The sequence below is a fragment of the Ischnura elegans genome, chromosome X (genome assembly GCF_921293095.1).
Source record: "Ischnura elegans chromosome X, ioIscEleg1.1, whole genome shotgun sequence".
Taxonomy (NCBI): Eukaryota; Metazoa; Arthropoda; class Insecta; order Odonata; family Coenagrionidae; genus Ischnura; species Ischnura elegans.
The window spans coordinates 36865376-36892797 of NC_060259.1; the positions used below are offsets into that span (position 1 = coordinate 36865376).

The window sequence follows — 27422 nt, forward strand, 5'->3', positions numbered from 1 at the left end:
CTTTTCCAAAATAATTGCCCTTTTAGAAAACATGCATTTCCTTACTATGTGCTGCCTTCTTTCAGTTCCTTTCATTTCCTCCTGCAAAAACAATTCTTAATAATACAGAAATTCAAACTTTTATGCTGTCCTACTTTAAAGGTAATTAATGGTTAAGTCAGTCATTATTATATAAGTTTATTTTCCATGGAGATCAGCATTTTTTGTAATATATTTCATTCAGATAGCTTTCATCATCAAATTTGTTGATTATCTTATCCCTTAACCGTCTTGGTTTAAATTTTGTTTTAAGTTACATAGATATGTTATCAGTAAAGTCAAACTCAAAACATACAATCCTATTAAATGCTGATAATTGAACATATGGCATGTGTGTATTGAATAGTAGATGTCTATCCTCATGTGCTCTGTGGTTTGCTTATTCCCTCCAATCAGGGTGTTTTGCCTTGGTGTTGGTGGGCTTTAGCCCTGTGGATTTCCCTCCCAATGATCATTTGTCTAAATTTGTACGCCTACCTTCTGCACGACTAGTACATTTGAATGAGCAGCTTAGCACTTCATCCCATTTTGTATTTAAATACATAGCCCCTTGGTGCACCATTCCCCTTAGGATATGTTTTATTTAAATCCTATGTTTTCTGCCTCCCAGTTTATATATTATTAAGTTTTAATATTTAATAATTACAGTAGACTCTCGTTAATATGAACAACCTTAGTACGAAGTGTTCATTTGTATGAAGTAAATTGTTGGTCCCAAGGAAAAGGCTAATCCAATCTTTTGTAAAAGGAGCTTTATTTTCAAATTTTCCTTATTATGAAATTTTCATCATTACAAAGTTACGAACCTCAGTCCCGGTCCCAGTGGTTTCAGAAAGAGCTTTAATACAAAGTTCAATGAATAAGGAACAGTGAAACGGTATTCAAGTAACCCACTCATTACCGCTTGAAAATTGGCCGTACAGTAAGTCCATTTCCTATGAATATTCTATTTACAAACTGTCAGGGATATGAGCATTGGAAGAATTTACGCGAGCCCTAAATTTCAAATTTATCAGCTTTAGAGTTGGCCGGTGAAATGCAGTGCGGGGCAGAGGAACTTGCCCTTCAGGCACAGTCTGAACAAAGTATCAGTTATTCCATTTTGAAGTCAGGGAATGTTAAGTGTTTTGCCCATCCTTCCTTCCTGTGGACAGCGAATATTTTTCGATTCCAGCTGTGTCACACATGCTAGATCAGTTTGTTGCAGTCATGAATTAACGCAAACTTGTAATGCAGTGTTGCGTTCTGCAGGATAACCACTCATTTTGATGCCTTGCATAGGTTTATCAATTTACGAACAAGGTCTTGGAACGCATCTTGTTCGTATGTCGAGGAATTACTGTATTAGGGAAGTTATCAACCCTAGATTGCATCATGCAGTAGCCAAGGAGTTTGTGTTTCACACATGAATGTTGTAGGTGCAGGATGGTCATGAAAATGGGAAGACGACAATAAACTGATATGAATTCAGAGGGCAAGAGCTAGGCAATCGAAAAGTGTTTCCCTAGCTCAAGCAGATGACTTCAAACTGAAACGATAATATTTTAAGGTATTATTTTGTGAAAAATATACCTACTTAGTAGCAAAAAATTCGGAAGAGCACAATTAATGCCTGGTTACAGAAAGAACTTTAATACGAAGTTCAACAGATAAGAGATGGTATTCAAGTGACCAACTCATTACCGCTTGAAAATTGGCCGTACAGGAAGTCCACTTCCTATGAACATTCTATTTACGAACTTTGGGGGATATGAGCATTGGCAGAATTCAAGGGAGCCCTAAATTTCAAATTTATCAGCTTTAGAGTTGGCCGGTGCGGTGCAAGAAAAAAGTTCCTTTTGTATGAATTATTAGAAGCTATCGTCATGTCAGATCCATCTTTCCTCAATTTAAATTCTGAAAGAAATGTTCTTACGAACTTCGTTATTGCGAACCTCTGGTTTTTTGGTCCCGTGAACTTCATAAAACGGGACTCTACTGTATGTACTCCTAAGATTCATAGAAACAAGGGCTTAAGTAACACCCTGACTTACTTATCCGTCATAGTTTGACTGGATGTGTACTACTCCTTACTTTTGAACCCTTCACATTACAAACTGGACATCTTTTGCTTTTTTTAATATGAATTACTTCAATAAGAGAATGACTGAGGGAGAGTTAGCTATTAGATTTATTCTTATTGATTTATTGTAGATATTAGACTTTCATAACCTCCATTCCGATCTTAGTGTTATGACTAAATTTGTATCAGAAAGAATTTAGCAGTTTACTGATTTTGCTAGAGAAAAGTGTATGCTATTACTTTACTCCTCAGACTACTCTTGCTAATATCTCAACGACTGCACTTTTGATTTTAAAATTAGGTACTTGCATCAAATTGAAGTGTCTTTATTTCTTCTTTTATTCATTTCATCTTTTTGATGCTAGCATTGATTTCAGCTGTGGATTATTCCTCAAATGGCACTCAAACGAGCCTCATGACAAACTTGAGAGTGAGGAGAAAGCCAAAATGGCGATTTTGTTGGGTGCTTTGGATGTAAAATAATGCAGTTTCACCTTTGTGTTGATAATTGAAATAGTGATTAGTGTCATACCCTGCTACTTCATGTGTCTACAGTAGACTCTTGTTAACATGAACAATGTTATTGCAAATTTCTCATTTTTACTAAGCATATTGTTGGTTCGAATGAGAAGGCAAATTCAATCTACAGTAAAAGAAACGTTATTTCAAAATTTTCGTTTTTACGAAGATCAGTTCTGGTCCTAGGGCTTATAAAGTGAACTTAATTACTGAGTTCCATAGATAATCAATGGCATTTCTACACTGACTAACAGCATTTTATCACACACTAATGGATTTTCTAAAGGTGGATATACACTATGCTATGTCATAATCATTGCACTACGTTTAAGTTCTCCTCGTGCACTATGCCCAAGAGTGTCAATTATAGTTCTTTTTTCAGAAGGAGATACTTCAGTATCCATGCGATATCATGTAATACGCTTCATTCCTGTGGAATCATGGTGACTCACTCATTACCGCTCATAAATTGGATGTACAGTTTGTCCTCTTCCTACGCACATTTGATTTACAAACTTTGAGAGATACAATTATTCAAAAATTCAAGCGTGCCCAAAATTTCAAATTTGGTGCCTTTCAAGATGCCCGATGCAATGCAGTGTGGCGTAGAGGAATTCGCACTTTGGGCATAATCTGAACAAAGTATTGCTGAATCCGGTGTGAAGTCAGTCACTGTTCAATATTTCTCCCATTCTTCCTTCCCACGGACAGTGTATTTTATTCGGCTCCATCCATGTCGCATGTGAAACTAGATCATTTGTTCATTATCATTAGTTTTCAGCTTTCTTCAGCGATCAAAAAATACAAGAACAGGAATTAAATCATGGAAACTGGAGGAATTATTATTTAGCAAAATTGAAAATCCCCCATTTCTTTCTTTAAATATGTTGATACTCAACTATATTGTGCATGATAATGACTCTCTACCAGTGTAACTTCATTAAATACCAAGGAAACAAAAGATAAATTGTAAATACGAACGATTATGAGACTTCGTTGGGTCTATTAACTCCTTCGGATACAACGAGCACTCAGTTTTGCGAGTAATTTGCGAGGGATTATGAGCACTCGTTAAACCAGGCTTCCACTGTACATGTAATTAGCTCTTCTGATATCTCGATGCCTAATCTGGTGGTTGCTAAAAATCTGTTTTAAATTTTGGAGGCTGTTGTTGCCTACTAATCTTCCCCTGAAAAGACTTTTCTTTGGAAGTCTATAAAGATGTGGTTTACTTTCTATTGGCTTCTATCCACCTTTGTATAAAAGTTTTTTGGGATAAAAAGAATCTTGCCACTGCTAAATTGTTTGTTAGTTGTTCATTGACAAACTTACCAGAATTAAAAAAAAATTCGTTGGCTTTCTCGCAATTTTATTTTATCTTACACTAATACAGTTCATCCACTTTATAAAGGGTGCACTTGGCATTGCAATCAGGGGTAGAAAAACACCCTAAATTACAGTGAGCACACTTTATAAATCCGTTCTAAGTTGTCTGAGTGAGATTAGGGAGGAAGTTCCATCTCCTCTGCTTAAAATTCTGTGCTGGGCTCAAAATCAGATTGGAGTTATTAGGAATGAAAGCAAATTGGACAGTGTCCATTAAAAAGTGAGCTACATTGTCTGATTTCCATGGGGACCTGCTCCTCCAAAATTTTTATTGGGAGGAATAACTTCTCCATATTTGCAGTATATTTCCTTTTAGCCATTATTAATTTTTTTATTGGCTCCAAACTTTATATGAAACTTGGTAAATGTAATGTATAGAGTCATCATATCCCTGGTTTCAAGCAGCAATATAAGGCACTTAGAACTTTCCTCACTGATTTTGATGACAACCAGTTTCGACGTATTCTACGTCATTATCAAGCACAACTGCGTAAAATACATCAAAACTGGTTGCTGAGTATTAAGCCAGTGTGGAAAATATGAAGTACCTTTTATTATTATTATGCATAACTTCCACAAAGTAAATTCACTCGCTATCAACTTCATTAGAAAGGATTTCAAGTTTCTGAATGTTTTTCTATTCTCAAAGTGTGAATGGCCATGCATATCACAGCAAATTGTATTTGAGCACATTTGACATGTGACCACCTCCTATGAGATTCAGTATTCTGTGGTTTGAGAAGAGGACTGAATTATCATTTATGTCAGTAAAGATTGTTGGTGAGGGTACATCTAGTAATGAATTAAGAAAGACAGGGAAAAACTGCATTATAATCAGCGTAATTTGAGTGAAATCCACTAACATGCTATTTCAGTATTTAACATCTAATGTGGCATTTGCGGGACTCCTCGTGATTTATTTTTTGCATAGTATCTGTTTAAGTTTTGAGATGTTCAAAATCTCTACTACTGACCTGCTTCTAACCCAGAAAATGTGAAATCCAGCTAAGAAGCCATTGCACAAACACTGTTCCTTACCTATAACTAATTCAAAATATTATGGTTTCATCCTATTGAAAACTGAACCTATCCTTTCCTTAAATGTCTATATCATTCTACTTTGGGTCATTGTAGAACTTATGAACACTATAATTTTCTGTTATTTAGTGCACATCCATTTGAATGACACTCACTAGTTACATATAGAGCTGCACATCATTATATGTTGCTGTTACCATTTTAGCTGTAAATTTCCACTCACTGCATTACATTTATATTCAGGGTTTATGTACATAGATATTAAATCAGCACTTCTAGGAGTACAACTATGCATTGCTAAAGACACTTAAGGTCAATTAAGTGTTTTCTTGTTCTATCACTGTGAAACAGGAACTGTAAAATATTTTAATGGAGCCTATTTCCTCTCTAGGCAATGCAAGCAATGTTAATGAAAATTTGTTATTTTAAAAAATATGAGAGCTAATATACATCTTTCAGCTACAGCTCTCATCAAAATAAAAATTTGTCGGCACAGCACTCCACATCATCCATTTTCAATTGGCTCTAAATATTGGAATTTTGAGGTCTTATTTAACATGTGTATTACATTCCTGATCTTTGATACTATTTTTTCTCATTCATTTCTCCTCTCAGTACCCTTTTCTAGCTCCTGATGTGCACCAAACTATGGCCAAAGAGATTATCTCCCATAGTTATAAATGTATTCATGAAACATCTTTTCTTCCCAGCATTGAGAAGGACTTAATTCTAGCCAATATCCCAAGACCATGTGATTCATAATTTTTAAGGCAAAACATCTTGATTTAATCCTTTTTCTTGTTCCTCCGGTTAAATGCTATGCTTGAGGATAACTCGGCCATAGTCCATGAGAAGGTTCAAAAGAACTGCATTGGAAGAAAACTAGTCTAGAAGGAAAAAATATTTTGAAAACTTATGCCATTGTGTCTTATATTCCAAGGATAATTTCTTTTTGAATCATTCTGCATGTCCATATTCTAAAAGAGTACCTAATGTAAGAAAATGTATGGGGTTTTTAGGGGGAGTAATATGGCTTATCATTTACAACGTTGTTAGCTGAAATCAAAGAGTCAAAGAAATAGCTGTTTGCAATCAAAAGTTATAGAAATCAATGGATTCTCTTGCTCAAAAATCATATTTAGTCTATTTAGTCCCTTGATGCTTAAAATGAAATTATGATAGGATGACCAGGATATAATCATCCTGGCACATAAGTTCATTTGTATGTCTTTTAGCTAATGACTTAGTCACCTTCAAGGATCTCTAGATGGATCTATTCTTAATGTTTGAATTAATTCTCAAGTTGAGAATGATATTCTTTAGCAGGCTATACATATGAATTTTTAGTGGTGCCCACCTTTTACTTGTGATGGGTATTTACTCACATAAATCTCTGATATTCATTTATGCAGCTAATTGTTTCCCTGTGTCTGAATGAATAATGCCATGATATTTTTTATTAAAGCAAGCTTTTCATTTTAACTTAGATGAAAGTATCACTCTTGAGAGTGGCTTTTTTTTCTCTCAGTTCACAGAATATTTCCATTACTCTAGTTGATTGTATTTCATATTTTACTGTATATAAATGGAATCATGTTGGTCATTCACCATATTTTTGTGTTCAAAACATTCTGTAATTTTATTTTTGGTGGTAACATGGTTTTTAGGTTATCTTTCCAATCAGTCATCCCCATAATTTATTTTTATAAAGGTCTGTTAGAGTTTTATCTGGGTTGGGGGCCGTTATTGGTTATGGAGTGTCCAAGTGGGGTGATAACTGTTAGTAACTGCCATTAAATCAATATGTATATGCATTAGGTAATACTGAAGTTTTGAATTCAATTACATTTTTGGAAGATACTTATTTAATGATTACCCATAGAGTTTGATATTGGGGTTACTGTTACTTTGTGAAAATTCAATCTAACCTTGATAAATGAGTAGAGGTCCATCTTATGAAACGAGGCCCAGGAAAATAATACATGCGTGAAAAGTTCAGAATTATGTAGTTTGAAATTGAAAAACTTATTGGAATATGTTTCATATTTTGCTCATTTTTTTCACTGAAGCATATTCAATAGCGGAAAGTGTTATTGAATAAATGTACAATGTTCATTTGAGATGAAAATTTTGTTAATTGTCAGGGGAAGTTAGTGTTATAAAGTGTGAGTGATCAGTTGAAAATTATGTATTTGTAAAAAAAGCAATGCTTTTTATTTAGGTAAATGAGGCTACTATTTTTGAAATGCTTATTGTTAGTGTTCTGTTATTTGTTACAAATACTGGCTTATGTTATTGTACATTGTTGTTGAGCATGTTTTATATTTGCATTATTCCATTTTGTGGCAGTCTTAAATTCTTATTTCATTATTTTATCGCAGCTTTTTTATCAAAGTGCAATTTACATGGATCCATATAAATAAGTTGTTAAAAATATTTGTAAGTAACCAAGCATTGGCCCATTAGGCTTTATTGTATGTGCTTGAGGTTAAATATAGTAAAGGCATCTTCAGTAACTCCATGAGCTGTGATACATGTCATATGACTTGCCGAGGGACTTATGAATGCATTAAAATGAGGTCTTTCTTGGGTCTTTCTCCTAAAATTGTGGTTGTGTGTGTGGAACTCATTTTTAAAATGTCCAATTCTATGAAAAATTTCTATGCATACACTTCCCACGGATGGAATTATCAGTTTTGGTCACCTGCATACTCAATGTTGTCAGTGTATTACAATGGATATCTATGTACCTGTCACTACATCGTCTTGTTTAAATTGGCTTCATTTCCTGTTGAACTTGGCTTTGCAGCTCATCAGAAGTTGCTTCAGAGGATCAACAAATGGAGAAAAATGAAGAGAAATCCATGAGTACATTATGCCCCCCTGACTACTCTACTCCTTTGACTATTCAAACTTCACCTGCACCCAGCAACTCCAGCACAGACACATCATCCGAGGTTGGCTCTGCTTTCAACTCACCCACTCAAGGTAAGAGGGAATATTTTCCTTCAAATATTATATATTTGATGGTCTGTAGCAGCTTATTGTATGCATTTTAGCTTATGTGGCTGTTTTTTTTTAGATTTATTGGTTTTCTACAGTGGTAATGATGGTGTGATGTCTTAGTTGTCTATGATCTGTCCAGTTTGAATAATGCTTTTTCATGAAATTCTGTTGGAGGCGAAACTAAATATTTAGAAATAGTATTTTGCTTTCTATAATGGCTTGGAGTATTGTTGACAATATAAATGTTGTGTCTTTTAAAGTAGCAGCTTGGTATAGCATTAATTGTATTACAGTGTTTGGGTAACATGTAATATTTTTCTTGTGGATTACCGTATAAGCGCGTGTAAGAGGCGCACCTTTTTTCCGAGACATTGTAGCCGAAAATGGGGGTGCGTCTCTTACACAAACTTCTTATCTTCCCCCTCCCCTTCCCCGGTCGCAAGTCCAAGGGGGACTGAGTGGCCTTGGTTTTCAGCGTGAGTCAGTCATCTAAAACCCTGGGTCAAAATCAAGCGGCAGGCAGGGGAGTTTCTCCCTTAGTGACGTATTTTTAAAATGCTCCTGTTTGAATTTCTTGCAAGCATCGCGCCGTCACGTCGGTACCCCTGAGGTGAACATTGAATAGATCGCGCGGGGTGATACGCTCCGGAGCGCGCGCTAAATTTATTGCCACGAGTGGGCATCCCGCGGCATTTATACTGCATATAGAAATATTGGTGTCAAAACCTGCGGTGGAAAAAATTCGAACGAGTGTGCTCATTGTTGGACTTAATGGTGGATAGAAGAAATCGGAAATGCTTATAAGTGAAGAGCGCTGAAGGAGAGGTCGAGGGGAAGAGGGCTCCCTCCCCTCCGTATTTAAAGCTATGAGCGAAGGAGCAAGGGAAGAACACGTCCGATCTTGCATGTGACGTCGTTGCCTTTAAAGCGAAGGGGCGAAAGCGCAGCAATGTGATATACGCAGTTTGCGTTGCCTGAGTTTCCAGTCCGTCTCGTCTTATTTGAATGCGCTTATGCTACGCTTGTTTCTTCCGAAATTGTGCTGTTTGGACTATGTTGAATATTAGTAGCATTATTTTAGCTATAAATCTTTGTGTCAATCAATTAGAGCTCAAAAAACTTAAATGCTGTAAGATATACGTCGCATTAGGTCTAATTCTTTTTAGAACCTCGTGCGTGTCATACAATTGCTGAAAGATATCGAAATATCTTCGAGCTCACGGCTCAAGGTGACTCACGTAGCATTTGACCTCCAGAAACTCGGGGAATTGAACCTGGTAGACCGAAAAAAGGTCAGTTGGCGGAATGGGGTAGGGATGAAACACGTTTCCATTGTTCCCCTGTAACTTGATATTTTCCTGTGGAGTCTCGGAAAGGAAAAAAACGGCAGAGGCATTAGCTGATGGAGAGCCGAGTGTAGTTCCGTTAGGCCCCTTGCACACACACCGATTTTGGACGGCCGGTAAAATATTGGCCGATATTTTACCGGCGAAGCGATGCTTGCACACACGCCGGATTTTTACCGGTCAAACGATACGTTGCTAAGTTTTTGAGCCGGCGTCGGCGATCCACAGTGACAATAGCCGGCAGCTAACCGGCATTTTGCCGGTGCCGGCGTGTGGTCGGTACGTGTGCAAGCTCCAATGCTCTCCCATTGTTCACTATTGGAATGTGGACGGCCGATATTTTACCGGCCGTCCAAAATCGGTGCGTGTGCAAGGGGCCTTAAATCTACGACGTGGTTATTATCCTACGGCGCTGAGATTGCCCCGATTGTTGTTCAATCTCTTGGGAAAGCTCATGCCATTTGCCTGTCGTGTTTTGTCTTAAAATTTTCCACGGCTGCAATTCTATTGCAATACTCCTGCGAGAGCTTTTAAACAAAATTTTTCGTGAGTAGGACAAGCAACGTAGAGCGATGGCGTATGCAAAGAGAGGATCGGAACTCTTTCTACTCCCTCTTATGCCGCTATTACCGCCGCAGTTATCAAAATTTCCTCTTTCAAATAGTACTGAAAGAGGAAATTTTGATAACTGTCGAAATTCCAGGCATACGTCTGCAACACCGCACGATAGGATAAAAAAAATGTCGCAAATTTTTTTTTCTTTATAGCTTCGATCCTCAAAATAGGGGTGCGCCTCTTACACGTGTGCGCCTCTTACACAAGCTTATACGGTACAATTCATCATACAAGTCATTTCGTATCAATAATGCAGAAATTTTTGTTGGGTGGTTTAAAAACTGTGAAGTCCTTAGGGTGTAGCACGTTTTGAGAAGCATTTTAAAGCAAAAGAGTACATTTAACTGTATCTAGGTGGATGTTGATTATGTCAATAATACTCTTGGAGAATAGTTATTACATAAAAGTTGTGCAGGAAAGTTAAAAATGGACGTTTTAAAGGTTGTGGAATGGTTTAAATTGGAAGTCTTGAGGATTTTGAAATCCAACTTGTTTTTGTATTTTTGTGGTAGCATTTCTGGAATGGTATCATTCTAAAAATTAGTTATGGAAGGTACAAGAAACTTTTTTACATGGTGCAAGTTTTGGTACAAATTAGTATGAAGTTTTTCCCTTGTATGAATGGAATTAGAGCGGGATATTTTTCCTATTCAGTCACTTGCACACACTTTCATCCTATGTGTTGTATTGTACAATATATTTTCCTTATGCAAGTGATAATGGAAGAGCTGAATATCTAAATAGGCAACGAAAAAGTCTTAATAATCAAATGCTTAATTCTTTTAACTCTTTCGTGTTGTCCTTTGTTAGAGTATGCCTGGCTACTGTCATTACAAAAAGTGAAGCTATTTGAGTTTGAAATGCTGTATATCATTACTAATATGGTTATATTTAAATAACTTGGAAACTAAAGGAAAAAAATCTATCTTTTCTCAATGTATTCAGCAACATATCTGGAAAAGACTGGAAAGTGTCAACCCCATCAGTCAAGTCTTTCACCCATTCACTGCAGACCTACTCAGTGATCGGATGAATAAAATTATAATTATCTGAGTAATGAAAATAATTTCATTAAATTATTAAATGGTTGAATTAACCCTTAACTACTGGCGCGGTTTTTTGAGACATTAGTAATGGTGTGGGGACATACCAGATCCCCAAATTGTTTATTTAATTTCTTAATAACTACTTATATTTTGTCAACACCACCATGCATTTTTGAAATTTTAAATTGTTTTCAACAGTCGAAGATTATTAGATTTTGATGGTTTCAATGTTTAATATTTATTTCACATTTTTAGAAAAACCCTTGCATTTTTTTGTGAAAACGTAAAATCATATTTAATTTTCTCTTTATTCAGGTCCTGGGAACTCATAATTCAATTATTATAGCAAAATGCAAATTAAAGTAATATACACAACTTCACTTCACAATCGTAATTACTTCAATGCAAAGAAACGAGGTATCTGTGATGCAACTAGTGGTGCAGGGACATACCGAGTCCCAAGATAACTTTGCACAACGTTTACACTCCACAAGGGTGAGATAGTCTGACAAAAACCAGTTTGGTGGGAGGGGGGGAGTAGACTTGAAGCTACTAAGTAGCGAAGCGATGTTGCCAAATCACACTGGAAGTAAACAACAAATTTACCAGCCTGGGGATCTACCATCAGTAGTTAAGGGTTAAGTGAATAGAGAAATTTTCTTTAACATCAAGTTTTTGCACTAATACTATAATTGCAATGCTTTGCACTGGGATATGTATTGAATGGAGTTCTATCCCCCACTGAAATGACTTTCATGGAGAGGTTTTTGATATAATTGCAATCAAAGTGGAGTTAAAGTTTTCCGAGCATCAAAAACTGTACCGTTTATCTGAAAAAGTTGGATAAAAATTTTCAATGCAAGTATTAGTTGATGAAATTGATGAAAAGTAAAAATACAATTCCTTTCCAGTTTATTTCATTATAACTCATTGGTTAGCTACCAAGATACAACACATCAAACCTCATCATCTCAACTTTTTTTTAGAACAGTAGTGTCGTCCTGTTTGGTCGGTTTTTTAGGCAAGGGAATGTTAGGCAAGGCCATATTTACCATCATTGATTGGGTAAGGAAGGATAGGGAAGGTTTCTTCCGATTGAAAGAAGAGAGGGTTGGAAATTAGCATCAATACTAGCTTCCTCTATACCAAGCTGATGCAGTCTCCAGTTTCTTCTGAAAAATTTGATCTGTGCATTGAGGTCAAGGGAGTGCAGTGGCATTTAAAAGGTAGAAAGGAAAACGGATTGAAAATCAAATATAATTAATTAACCCCTTCCACTTTAATTAATCGTCTGAATATCAAGCTCCTATCATCTATCTTCTTATTCTGTTATTCTTTTTAAGTGGAAATCTAAGTAACTAAATGGTATTTTGTTGCTGGTAATCAACGTAGGACAGTGAAATAAAAAGTGATTATTTTTCCCAAATTTTATAGCACCTTGTTAAATATATTGAGAACACAGCTATCGCTACTCATATAAATAATTAGTTTTTCTTCGAATGCACGATATTTCTTGAAATATGAATTTTTTATGTACTTTATGGGTGTAACATCGTTAAACTTTCAAAATCTCATAAATAGTGCTAAATTTATGAAAATGTGATGACGAGGTAAGCTCGTCATTGCCTGATTTGGCATCGGAAGGTCATGATGAGCTAGACTCATCATTTCAGTGCAAGGGTTTAAGAAGAAGGGATGGTAGCTAATGTTTCCCCTCCAAAGTGTGACCGGCTCAAGGAAAGTGAGTAGACTCAAGAGAAAAGGGAAGACAGGGAGTTTGGGCCCATTGTTACCTTAGCTGCGGACATGGTGATGGTCTTCAAGGTGCTGTGGGTCCATCCCTTGGGAGCAGCTCTTATAGCGTCGAGTACTGGATAATAGCCTCACCAAAAGTAATGCCCAATGCTCGCAGAACTATGCCGCTTTATATACTGCAGGACAATGCCGCTTTGGGCCCATATGCCCCCAGGTATCATAGGCCCCTTTTGACTGGCGTCTTGTCTGGCACTGAGACAGAGGATTACATGATCCGCCAAGCTGCTCTACTGGCACCCTCAGATTGAGGGATGGCTCAAATTTTATGGCTATATTGTTACATCCATCGTTCCAGGTTCATTTTCCATGATTTTCCCAGGCTAGGCAACCATCCAATTCGTTTATATTACGTAATTCCTGTGTGATTTAAGTTTTTCTTTTATCTTAATTTGTGAATCCCATGGATTGCGGATTTTATCCTTTTGCCTAAGGCATTATTTTAGTGATTACTGGGTACTTGTTTCTCCGATAAGTGATAACTACATTCACTAGTTTATACACATCTTAAAAACTGGGAAAACCAAGAAATGTCAGAAAATTTTTGAAGACCATAAAAAGTCAGAGAAATTTCAGTGAAAAACTGGAAAGGCCTGTAAAAAATTGAAGCAGTTGAATTGAAGTAATATTTTTTAAATCCCTACTATCTACCAGCAGCATTGGTATTTGAATTGCCCATGATAACCTCTCTTCCTCATTGTGACTGACATTTAGTCGAAAATGGAGGGTCTGTATTCTGACAAATACGTACATCTGACTCCAGAAATGAGAATGCAATCCTCACCACCATGATTTTCCAAATTGCTGTTGGTATTGGTTTCGTGAAAAATTTTGACAGTTTTGAAAACGGGTTTAAGTGGTGGAGTAGAAATTTATCAAAGTAACAGAATCGTTTTACCTGTGTAGAGAATTATCTTACCTATAATCTGTCTCAAAATTATAACAACCTTAGAGAGAAGACAAAAGAAAGAGTTATCTAGTAAATTTTAAATTCGAAAAGCATACAAACCCTGGATCACCTTTCCTAAAAGACTGCATTTGTACTGCTCCAAACGGAGTTGTACTCAAGTCTAAAACGTTTTGGCTGCATTATACATTATATGCCTATTATTTGAAGAGCTATGCTGTGATAAAATAGGTCTAATGAAGTAATCCACCCAATGAGGTCACATCTAAAACCTCAACACCCACTCAAAGACATTTATGTAGAATACATGTTTTATTGATAGCATTCCTCAGCATATGTACAAATCTTTTTTTCAGGACAAAACAAAAGTTTCGTAGGGCACAAAAGCCTGTGTTGAGTCAATACTTTTGTACCCTGATCCAAGGAACACATAAAATAGTGATGTATTGAATTGGTATCTTGAAATTTCCCTTCCCTCTCACATTTGAATATTTCTTGACTGGTTTCAGATTTTTGCTCTAAGTTTGTTTGTTCTGGAATTGTGTAGTCTATATCATCTTGAGGAGGAAAATGTACATCTATTCTTGTCCCCAATTCCATTTGCTTCAAGCAGTCATTATATACTTTACTGTCACATTTTTGAGTGTACGCATTGAATGCTGTTTGGTAAGGGCAATTATAGGAAGTCAAGTTTCCTTTTGGATTGCAAGTGTAGTATTTTGTGCAGTCCGATTCATGAGGTTGTCGAGCCCTATGTTTGCATTCTACACTACTATCTCGGTTTGAAATCTTCCCTAATGGTGATGGATATTGCTGTGTTTGTGATTGTTTAATGCGTACCCCTGGGATTGTACTTTGTGTAATGCTTTCCTCGGAGATTCCAACTTCTGTCTGACTCAGAGTATCCCTTTGATAAATGGGCATGTTTTTATGTGCCTCATTCATTCCATATTGATTTTTTATTTCAAGTTTTTTGTGATTGTCTTGTTGGTTGTCAGTTTCTTCCTTTGCATTCTCATTGCTAGTTTTCTCTGCTTTATATTGTGACTGTTGTAAGTTCATATAATATGCATTTTGTGCAGGATGCTTGCTATTTCCTATATTATAAGCATCCAAGTTTGGCTGATATATGGGTTGTTTTAGATAAGAAGGCCTTGTTGCTTTTTCATTTGTGTCAAAGGGTGTGGAATGTTTCGAGGAATAAATTGGGTTTAAATTCTCTGCACTCCCTCCTTTTGTTTTATAGCTCATTGAATCGGCATCTCTGAGTGGTGGAATTCTCTCTAGCTCTTTATCATTGATTCTCTTATTTGGGTTCCAATCATCACTAGGTTGAATTGGTGGGTATGAATTGTACTTGTTATATTCTTGTATGCTAGGAAACCTAGAGTTTGTGTCAAATCTGTGATCAAAAAGATCTTCAACATGGCTGGAAGCTGGTGGTGGTGGTTGATGTTCTGTACTTTTCTCCAGGGCTGTCTCAAATTCAAGATAAGGTCCTTCTGCGAGCAGTGGTTGCTTATTTTTTACCAGGTCTTGTACCATATCTGTTGTAATTGTCATGTCAGATTCTCCTTGACAGGCTTTCTGTTCTTCTGGTATAACACACATGCCTAAAACAGGTTCAAAAACCTGAAAAATAAAATGACAATCCTAGACACAGTTATTTCTTAAGGAGAAAATATTTTTCTGTACCACTCTTGGTATGTTATGCAGTTAAACTATATGTAGTATGTAAGTGAGTTGATTTATTGACTCCATGCATTTTTAGCCCAAGAATTGAAAGCTTATATATTGGCTTGATACACGAAGAGGATTAATGACTGCTCAATAGTCCAAACAAAATGAGTAGAAGGATTATTGGATGGAAATATTTAGGAGAAATTACTGTTTTAGCCAAATCCAACCCGACCAGTTGCTGTCAAACAATGATGAATTCTTGCTGTGATTGCAGTGAGAAAAAATTCTTGAGTATCAATCCCAGAGTTTTCCCAGAGTGGGTGAATTTTTTTCTTAGTATGTAATCCTTTTTTATCAAACTGCCATCATTCAGGCAGGTTTGAATAAACCGAAGAGTGGTGAATTTGGTCAAAAATTATTTTGAAGTGGAGTTATCTCTCTGGTATCAAAGGCTTATGGGACCAGCTGCATATTGTACTTTGTAATACGAGCTTTCGTGGCCATTGCAGGTTGCTTGCATGAGAAAGCGCAATATGCAGCTGCTCCTTAAAGCCTTTGATATCAACGAATCTCGCTGCAAAAGCCTGCATTTGAAGTTATCTATCAATTAATATTCAATACACTGTGTGTATGTTTTTCAAATTCACTTGAAATATTTGAAATTGCTTATCATTATTTTATTTAAATTTTAAAATGTAATGCAATGTAAATTTAAGTGAACTTCTAACTAATGAATGTCAGGTTATTCAGAGGAGTTGCAAGGGTTACTATGACTCATACTAAAGTTCATTAGTAAAGAGTCACTTTGATACTAGCATGTTGATGATGCACGCAATTAAATTCTGAACAAATGCAGTAAATCCTCGCTATACGAACAAGATGCGTTCCGATACCTTGTTCGTAAGTTGATAAACCTATGCAAAGCATTGAAAAGTGTGGTATCCTGCAGAATGCAACATTGCGTGACAAGCGTTTACTCACGATTGTGACTAACTGATCTACCTTCTTGGGTGACGTGGCTGGAGCCGAAATGAATTTGCTGTCCACAGGAAGGAAGAAAGGGCAAAATGCTGAACATTTGGAGTTCCTGACTTCACAATGGATTTATTGATACTTTGTTCAGACTGTACTCGAAGTATGAGTTAATTTACACCACTCAGCATCGCATCGACCAACTCTTAAGGTGCCAAATTTGAAATTTTGAGCACCCCTTAATCCTTTAAAAATTCGTACCTCTAAAGAGTTCATTAATCAAATTTTCGTGAAAAAGGACTTACTGTACGGCCCGTTTAGGAGCGGTAATGAGTGAGTCACCATGATTCCACAGCATTTAAGCTTATTATATGACGCTTTGTGCATACTGAAGTATATCCTTGTGAAGAAAGAGCCATAATTGACGGTCTTGGGCATAGTGCATGAGGAAAACTTGAACTTGGTGCAGTGTAGTGTATATTCACCTAAATGCCATATTTTACCCGTGGAACTTCGTAGTAAAGTTCATTTTATAACCACCAGGACTGAGACTGAACTTAGTAATTTTGTAATAGCGAAAATTTCGTAATAATGTTTCTTTTACTGTAGATCAGATTAGCCTTTTCATCAGGACCTATGATTTACTTCGTAAAAACAATAACTTCATAATAACATTGTTTGTATTGACTGTATGTGCATCCACTGAGAGTCCACCATATGTGCATACCTTCTTTGAAAGAGAAATGATATTGGTAGAATTAGAAGAAAGACTGAACTCAACCGTGAAAACCTGAAAACGGTGAATAAGACATGAATTTTGTCTACCGTGAAAAAACCAGGAAATAGCCGTGACTTTCGTCATAAAACCTTAGAAATCTCTCGAACTTGACTGTAGAACTAAGATAGACAGATTAAAAGAAAATCGATATTTTGATCATGTTTCAAGGCCGAGTCACGTGCAGACACTGTCCACGCATTTATCTGCGCACGCGTATTCGAAGCGCAATTATTAATTGGTCCGTGTGCGATGACAGCACATTGACCTTAAGCGTGCGATTGGAAGACATTAACTCTGGCAAAAAAATCAGGCACTTCTTCACTTCCCTGCCAACCTGCTCTCTCCATTTTCCCACACTCACCCTTTAGCTGGACCTGAATTTTGCTAACTATAGGTGACAACATAAGAGATAGCAATTTCATTTCCGCTTTTGCATTAAAAGCATCTGTTGTGTTTGTTACTTTTTGAGTTAACGTGTGGCCGATAATAGTTATGTGATCAATATTTCTGCTTAAAATGCCTTATCTACAAACCATGAATTTGATGACATTTAGACCGTTAAAACCTTGAAAAAACCGTGAATTTTATCATGTAGTTAGAGTGGGAACCCTGTTAGTGAAACCTGGAGTTGAAAGAATTAAAGATATGGGAAATTCAAAGCTATTATTTTTTTAAAATTAATTAGTTGATAATTTGGTAACTAAATCCTTAAGCTGACCTATATTATGAGTATTAGAATGTTTCTGGGTCCTCTCTGTGTCGAAGTACAAGAATGATTCTCTTTGAACTTGAACTACTACCTTGGAGTTTTAACTTTTATTATGGTTGTCATATTTTTTCTGGAGCTGTAATTGCCATGGTTTGATTATGAGTAGTGATGGGACCTTCGAATAGTTGAATTATTGAATACCTCAAATAATGAGCTTTTTACACTATTCAGTATTCGATGACACAAAGTTATCAGTTGTTCAAATTTCAAATACACAGCAGAGATCTAATTAACATAATTAATAGTAGCCGGCGTAACTTGGTGGAAATCCATAATCCTAGGAATAGAAGGATCAACAACTTTGCTATTTCTGTTTGGTCTCTTTGCTATTGGGTCTCAATAAATTACCATGTGGAAATAGCTAAGTTTTTTATCCTTCTATTCCTGTGATAGCGGAGATTGTTTGTGATTCTCTTCAAATCCATAGAAAATGGTTGGGTCTTACATGAAAGTTTACACATTTGGTTGGTTCAATTCTTTAATAATATTTTTACAAAAAATTATCAAGTAGGTGCTAAAATATGTAAAATGCCCATGACTCCACGAGAACAACACTGAGAAGAATGTACACCTGCGTTCTAATGCACGCTAGATGGCTGTTCCTTTTCCCTGACTCCCTGTGCATGATGAAATTTACATTTTTCGTATTCTAATTTCAAAGTAATTTTCAATTCTTTATTTAATTTAAGCTTTGCAATGAACGCAATAAAGCATTACTGATAATAAAGCCTTCAATATGCATATAATGAATAAAAGAATTGTGGATCTCCATGGGCGCAAGTTTTATGTAATTGTGGCTGATAGTTGCTTATCAGGATTTAGGAGTCGTGTTGAAGTACATTGACTTGCAAAGTGTTCAGCAGTTTTTTTAATTGTAATTTTCATTTGTGCTTAAAATTGGTGAAAAAATTCATGTTCTGTATTCAGTGATGAAGTATTCGATATTTGAGTGAGATATTCGGAAAACAATTTAAGCATTTGTATTCGATATTCAAATTCAAGAAAAATGCTATTCGACCCATCTCTAATTATGATTCATAATGTGATGCGTTTGGATTTTCAATATGAGTGGTATTAATCAATATATGCCTAAATATAAGTTATAAATAGTTTTGAAAAACTCACCAGACCTAGTTGGCACTTCCCAGGTATCCAGACATGTGTCAATTGCGGTTTTGTGATGTTGACGCAGTAAAAAAATAATTGACAATTTGTGGGATGCTTTACTCTGTGGCTTGGACAAAATTTCCCTAGAAAATGAAACATTAATTGCACATAAATCATTTGTATGAAAGAATGTAATTTTTTATTGCTAATGAAATCACTTTCATTCTAACGGCCGTTTTACTCAGGGCATGTCATTGTGCAAGTTAGGAGTGTAATTTTTTTTTAAATTGTGAGAATGAAAGCTCTGAATTAGACCAAGATTTAGTAGATAGATTTTGACGTCTCGCATCATTGCATTCTCACATGCATTCTAGCGATTCACTGCTCTACACAATGCAATTTTGACTATACCTTCGTACATATGTCAGATTGTGCAATAACATGCACCGTGTAAAATGGCCTCAATAGCATGCATTGAAATACAGTGGTTAAGAATTTTTGCATTTAGGTTAACTGAGTTTGATAAAAATGAGACTTCCCAGATCCTATTGGGCCAATTTTGTTTTGTATTTAGAAATTGTCTTTTTAGGATCTATTTGAGAGTTTTGATAAATGTGATAGGGAATGTAAACAACTAGGGTGATCACGGAGCGCCATCGCACTGCGAGGCTTGGAAAACAGGAACACGGTGCTCCTGTGAATGCAGGTAGCGCGCGATCGCTTCCATTTAACAAAGGAGATTCTAACGGAAATAATAAGCCGGTATATCCTAGCATTAATGCAGTAATTCCGATGATTTTGCATTCGATTTTATTTTTTGTAAAGATCGCGGACAATATTGAGCGAGGATAATCCTCAACACGGGTATACCGCACCCCGATAATCAGGAGTCGGCTGTACTTATTGTAGGAACATTTATACACTCTAAAGAAAGCACTGCGTGGATTGGGAAGGCAAAAATACAAAATGGGCATTACGATAGGAAATCCCTGCCGTGAGGGCTGGCCAGGGCTAGATAAGACCCTTAGCGATCCTTATGGTGAGGGAAAATCCCCCTGTGCAAGATATGTGGGTGGCAATAAAAATTTTAAGAAACTGCTGTAGGTAGTCAAGCAATGGTCAAATGTATAAAAACGTTCCTGCAAGCTAAGGGTAAAAAATTATGCTTTACAAGTGCATGAGACCTTCAAAGTATTCTTCATCGACACCAATGAATTCATTCAAACATTTTTCAAGGCTCAAAATACCTTTAATGCTTTTTTGTGATGCTTAGAACACCACCTTCAACTCTGTTTTCACCTCTAAAATTCTTTCCTGACCTTTCCCATTTAGCTACCTTTTCATCCAAGGTGACAAAAATAAATCACAAATGGCAAGTGCGAGAAAGTCAGGTGAGAAACCTCTGTCCAGTTTTCACTACTTACCGAGGCACTTAGGTGGCATGAATTAGCTTATAGACCAGTGGCTTTTAAGATATCCTCTATCTTAAAACATTTCTTTGTTGAGCTGGTAAAATAAAAACTTGCGTTGGAGAGCCATGCATGCAGGGTTCCCACTCAACCGTGAAAACCTTAAAACCGTGAATTAGCCGTGAATTTCCTCTACCGTGAAAAAACCGGGAAATAGCCGTGAATTTCGTCTTAAAACCTTAAAAATATCTCAATCTTGATAATAATAACTTCCCAGAAATTTTCATCTTCGTTCGTAGCTAGCGCACTTCTATTCATTGTGGCGAGCATTGTCGCATGCGGTCGCATGGGTCAGAAAAGCGTGGGAACGAATGTTGCCTGAAGAAAAAAACATCTTTCCCCAGCGCAGGCCTTTTCTCTCCCCCTCCTGAAATATGACACCACTTCTCATCAGGTTGTTTACTTTCCTCAAATGGCTTGGTTTCCCCTCCCTCGGTCACTGCTTAGTCCCCCTTCCACCCAATTAGCCTTCCCACTGGCTGCTGCGACCACTTTTGAAACTAAATCTAGATGGCCATTGTGTCGAAAAATTTTAACGTTTATTCAACACCCTCAATCCTATGACTGGAAGACCGCTAGCCTTGACAACCTGCCATGCGCTGTGGACACTACGCTCCCTGCGTTTGAACAGGGTGACAGCGAGCTTTCGGCGTGACGTTACTAATTCTCGCGCATTGCGGCCCTGAAAACGAGAGAAGATTTCCGCTTATGGCAACACAGCATTACACGATTGTCGCATGCGTTGACCTGGAACTTGCCAGTTTTACGTCGCAACCGGAAAGTTTGTGTGGAGTTATTTACTGTCGGTGGTGATCCAGTTCCTCCGCTTTGTGCTATCTAAGGTAATGCTGTTTGTTTGTGTCGTTAAAGCCTCAATGCCGTCGCGATATAAACTGCTACATAGTCTCACGAATACAAGGATCAAGAACTTTGCTATTTCCTTGATCCTTGTATTCGTGATATTATGGATTTCCACCAAGTTACGCCCTCTACGATTAATTATGCTACATAGTCGTTCCATTTTTCCCAGAGCAACGGTAAGAAGGGAACATGATTTGCCTCTGATTAGAGAGATCGATTCAGTTTTGGTTTCAGAGTATTACAATAGCAGAGAAAAGAAGTCATTACACTGCCGCTTTCAAAAGAAAGTTTTACGGTGGAACCTCGATCTATCGTTCCCGCATTGATCGTTCGCCGTTTCTGGTCCCAAATAAAGTTCCTTATAGACAATTTAATTTTTTCCCGCATCTATCGTTCCCCGAAGTATCGTTTCTCGCATTGATCGTTTGAAGATCGCGGTTCCGACGCAGAATTTTCCCGCATCCATCGTTTGACGAAAATGAGACGAAATAAATACAATGTGTCATTTATGGCTAATAACGACAAGCACGTAGTTGGAATCCTCTCCAAGAGATGGAACTACCATTGGGAGAAGCTCAGTGCCGTGGGAAAGTAACATTAGCGCATTTCCCAAGAACCTTTATCCCCCTCCATTCACCATTCGCCTCCCCTCTTCTGACGCTTTCCTCTTCTTCAAAATAAAAACAGGTCCCAGCTCGCGCAGGGATCTTATTAAGAAGACCTTAGCTTCGAAAAAAATATCGAGTTACACGAGAACAATAGAAACGTGTTTCGCGCTCCCCCCTCTTCTCACCAACTGACCTTTTTCAGCCTAACTGCTTCGAAGTTCCCAGTTTATGGAGGTCAACTGCTGCATGAATCACCTATTAGCCCAAAAGGTATCTAACAATGATATTCAGTAATTGCTATTATGCTTTTATTAGATTGAAATGTTAGTAATTTGCACGTTAAAAAAAACGAGACCACACATGACGTATTTTAAGCAAAGAAATAGATGGAAAAATACGATGGTGATTTTTGGCGAAACGCGATATCCTCGTAGCTGAGCTTACGGCAGTTAATTCGGCATTTTGTTCCGAAAACATGATACCAGGTTGTTATCAGTTATCAATTTACGAGCTATACTACTACTATTAGTCTCACTTATCAGAGTTACTGACGAAGGGATATCTTCTCAGGATTTTTGTTTCTCCCTACTAACAATCCGAATTCATCTGATCATCTGGCCCTACGCTAATTAGAAAAGAATGGGCATCTTTAGGGTAAAAAATTTCATGGCGCAGTCCTATGGTCACGCTTCGCCCTCTGCAGTGTGCTCTGCGTACCTCCGTACGCGATAGCATCAGTTCCGAACTTCACCTCGTACGAGTGGTTCCCTACTTTCCGGGGTGGCTGGACTTCGAACCACCGAGTGTTTTCCATGTGGGTTTAATAAAGTCATTTTCACTAGTTTAATTTTAGTCGTCTTCCGACCATGGCCCCTCCGAAGAAACTATTGAGAACTTTAAGAGATGGACTGAAAATAATTGAACATGAAGAAAAGAATCCGGGCTAGATGCGCGTGAATATTGCAGAGCGCCTTGGGTTGTCCGCTAGCACATGACGGTAGGGGTGGGGGTAGAGTGAGCTACCTGGAGAAAACAAGTAGAGATATGAAGGCAAAGATCCAGGTGGGCGTGCCGCTGACGATTAACGCAACATTGTTCACGCTTTACACACTACCTCAATTGTATTAAAAATATATTCATTAGACAGGAACAATTCAAGAAATTGACTATTTTTGGCCTTCGTGATCCATCTCACAACCAGTCACTGCACCGGCGAATGCGGTTGTTTTAGGCACAACATGCACATTGCTCTCGTGAATACGTGTACTGGAAATGGTGTTTGATGGATAAGAATTTTTACATCTGACTGAAATCCATAATAGCAGTGTAAATGCCGAGTGGAGAGCAAACATTCAGAATTTTGAAAGAGACATGGGTCGAATCAACAATATGACGTATGTATCTTGATAAAGTACTACTATTCCTGTTATTATCTAAAATATTGTTTTGAAACCTTTAATGAATTTCTTAATTACTCGCCAAAATCCTGCGTTTCCTGGGACATAGGAAATCTAGCAAAAAAATTAAGCATTGATCGTTTTTCCGCATTCATTTTATAATCGTATCGTTATTAATAAAGAAAAATTGTCCCCTAGTGGAGTTCCAAAAAAGGAGGGTAGTCTTAGAATCGTGTTCGTCTTAGATTCGTGCTAATACGGTGTATGAAATTGTTTTTCGATTTATTATGTTCTATTAACAATTTTCATAAAATATTTTCCGCTGAATAAGAAAGAATCAATTTATTATATTTTATAAACAATTTAAATAAAATATTTTCCGTTAAATAAGAAATATTGGGGTGGGGGAAATTCGGTTACTGTGCAGTAATAACAACGTGCGCAAAAAACAATCTCTCAGCGAGGAATTAAAGAAGGACCTCGAGTGTCCGGACGGAAGAAGGTCCGAAGGGTATTCGGCGTCCGGGCAAGAGCGCGGTTGGGCTGGTCCTTTAGTCGGCCCTGAATTTTGCAAACGATAGATCACGTCATAACAGATATCACTTTTCATTGCGGCGTTAACATTCACGGCGTTTTTCGCGTACGTTAATTTTCTGTTGATATACGGCCAGTGATTTTCTTATTGTTGGCTTATTAACGGACCGTGAATTTAGCAAAATTGAGACCGTGAAAACCTTAAAAAAAACCGTGAAAACGTGAAAAATAACCGTGAAAACCTGGAAAAAGCCGTGAATTTCATTGTTCAGGTAGAGTGGGAACCCTGGCATGTGAATTTCACTACATATTTGTTAGAGTTTTTGAGAACAGACCAAGGAAAATAATTTCATCTGAACAATCTCTAGCCTTCCATGAGGCTCCCATTTCCTGAGCAGGCTTAATATTCGTCCTTCATCATTTTGCACTTGCATTAGCTGATACTCTCCAAATTTTCATTTTGAAACTCAAGTGTAGAATATCCTTTAATTTAATTTTAGTATTCCTTAAAATATCTTGTGTAAACCCAACATGATGGTGCTAACCTAATGGGAAGAGCTCTTGGTTGCCAATGAAAGGATCCCAGTTTCTAATCCCAGATGAAGCCTTCGAACACCCCCAAATAAAATCCTTGAAGTGTGAAGTATGCATGGAAAAGAATTGGCCTCGTTACACTACAAGTGTATGATATTCATATGTCTGCAGCTAATTCTGGAACAAGCACTACCCTCACTTATTCAAACCACCCTTCCTAATATCTAAGGGGTTAGAAAGCATGTTGTATTAAAAAAATGTAAACTACAGCCATTTAATTGAACATCCCTAGACATACCGATTCAATAGAGATTACTCTGATGTGAATGTAAAAGGCCTAAGCATAAGAGTGAGGTGCACAGAATATTTTGTCCAGTTATTTTTTGGTCCCTGCTCCTTTATTCCTGATACTGGATCAAAGGCTGATGAAAATTATACCCAAGTGAGAGTACAGTTTACTTAACATATCTGCTTTTGATTTTTATAATCCTAGGTAAGCAAAATTTTTTCCTGTACTTTTTCAATGGATAAACTCACCCATTAAGTTGGGAGTAAATATTTGTTTCATTTTGGCCTGTGTTTAATGCTTTGGTGTACGTCATACTTTAAATGGCTTACCCTGTAAACTTCTGTGTTGTGCTCAAGAATGACTGGATTTTTTTCACTGCTTGAGATCAGTCTATTAGCTTCAATTTGCTCAAATTTTTTCATGCAATACAAAACACATAGGAGCTCTTTTTTTGTGAAATATCAATTCATGACTGGTGAAATGTTGCTTATCTCTTACTTACCATTTTCCTTGCTTTGATGGCTTGATAATACAAGTGAAATGAGGAGAGCATAGAATAAGCTCCTTGTGCTACTCATATTGCTCACGACACTTAAATAACTGACCAGGATGTAGTAGCTGGAGTGTCCGGTCATGTGTGTTTTAGCTTCCACTTATCGCCTTATTAGCACCCCCTCTGTCCTCACCTAACTGTACATCTGGGCTCTTCTGCATTTTGAGTCAAAGGAATTCTGAAAGTCAACAGCAATCAAGTAGTGTGTACTGATGAAGTGGACTTTTTGCTACGACTCTGCTGGATTTCTACGCTGAGGTTCTGGGTTCAAAACGTGGCCCTAGTTTAGTATTTTTGGTAATCTCTCTTTATCGTGTTTGCTTTGGGATAGGCTTTTATCAATCAGTTCTGAGTGAATTCTTGTTATATCATGTATCTTAGTTTACCAAAAAGTAGGAGGAAAATTTGAAGGACTGCACTTTTCTCATATGTGTTTTTGGCTGACTTAGACTTGTTGGATATATATTGGTACAATATATGTGTGTTTTCATTCTGTATTGCTCTGCACTCTGCCAATGTTTTTATATCTGATAGAGTTGTAGAAACAGTGGTTATTCTTACAATTTGGCAAAAAAATCCTCTAACTGGAATTCATAATTTGTGTACTCGTATCAATGTGTCAAGTGCTGCAAAATTATTGTTTTTGGAAACTATTTTATGTGAAGCGACTTTGAAGTAGTTTTTAGATAGTAGAAAAATAATGTATGTAATGATCATAGGTGCCCCAATTACGGTCATTCTAATACATACACATATTTGGACAACACATTCTAAAATACCCTTGCCCAGGATGGGTAGGTTTTACCTGGGCAAGCCCAAGCTTAAGACTCAAGCCCAAGACCTCTGGTTTGGCAGGCAAGAACTTAACCCCATCGCCACTGAGGCTAGCAAATACTTTACATATTTTTCTTCGTAACATTAATCATTCCTCAAGATCATGTTACGAAAAAGATAAGGACCATTATAGAATTTCTCCTGTCTCCTTTTCAGGCTATTGTAGTTATGAGGTTGATGCTAATTTGAGGCTAAAACCAAAACCTAAAAGTGAAATATTTTTTTATTTTAACAATTAGGAACAACTCTTGCATTTCATTACTCTTCATAGTCTCCCTGACTTTCAGTACAAGTTGTGCAAGATATTGGAAGTGCATAAATACCAGGTTGAAAAAAATACTTTGGTAATGTCTATAATCATTGGTGCACAGTAGTTTTTGCCTCTTTGTCACTCCCAAGGAATCGTTGTACCCATGGAGCACATGAAAGTCATTAGGAGCAAGGTCTGGTAAATAGGATGAATTTGACATTCAAATTTGATATCCTGAATAGTCTGAACTGTCAAACAACCTGAAAGCGGTCAGGCATTGTCATACACTAGTATTACTAGTATTACTCTGGAGGTCATAATTCCTCAAGGTTTACTCCTGATTGTAGGACAAAGGTGATTTCTAAAGCATATCTGAATAAGAGTGATGGGTAACTGTCACTCCAATGCAGTGATGGGCCGGAATGTGTGATTGAGATTTTTTGTGGGATCAGTTGTTGAACAAGATCACTCTGACTTACAGCACTCTATTTTTGGCTGTTTACAATCTGTTTGGCTGTTGGCCGATCACTTGAAACCAATGTCTGTGAGTTGGTTATCAATCATTCACAACCATAGTCGGTCATTGGTTATTCATGGTCGAGAAAAGGTGTCCAGTCTTCACAAACAAAAATGGTCACTCGCAAATGAACTCCATTTAATGAGATGCCTCAATCAACTGCGATCTTTCCAATTAAAGAATTCAATGACTTATCATAGAGTTATATTTGGAAAATAACATATGAAGCATTGCATTTGAATCATAGTCCTATTCACTATCATTGATCTTATCAGAATCTCTACAGTTTGCATATGATCATAATTTGGTGCCAAAAATATTTTTTAAATGTAAATTTATCATCCATTACCTCTACTCTGTTAAGCTAAATAAACAGATTGTTTTAATTTCTATTAATTTTTTGTAGTTTTGGATTAAAATTTGGTTTATTTTTCTAATAAAATTCATCGATTAAAATTTTTATACGGTAATGATCATAAGTTAAGATGTAAAAA

General features: G+C 36.9%; 1 protein-coding gene across 2 annotated transcripts in view; it reads left to right on the forward strand.

Annotated features, from left to right (window-relative positions):
- The window catches only part of LOC124171063 (ubiquitin carboxyl-terminal hydrolase calypso), a 53956-nt gene that overhangs the window by 18610 nt on the left and 7924 nt on the right, over positions 1-27422 (forward strand). For both annotated transcript variants that reach the window (XM_046550211.1, XM_046550212.1), the window contains exon 7: positions 7854-8032. In XM_046550211.1, coding sequence (XP_046406167.1) covers positions 7854-8032 — 179 coding nt within the window. The remainder of the gene's footprint in view (positions 1-7853; positions 8033-27422) is intronic.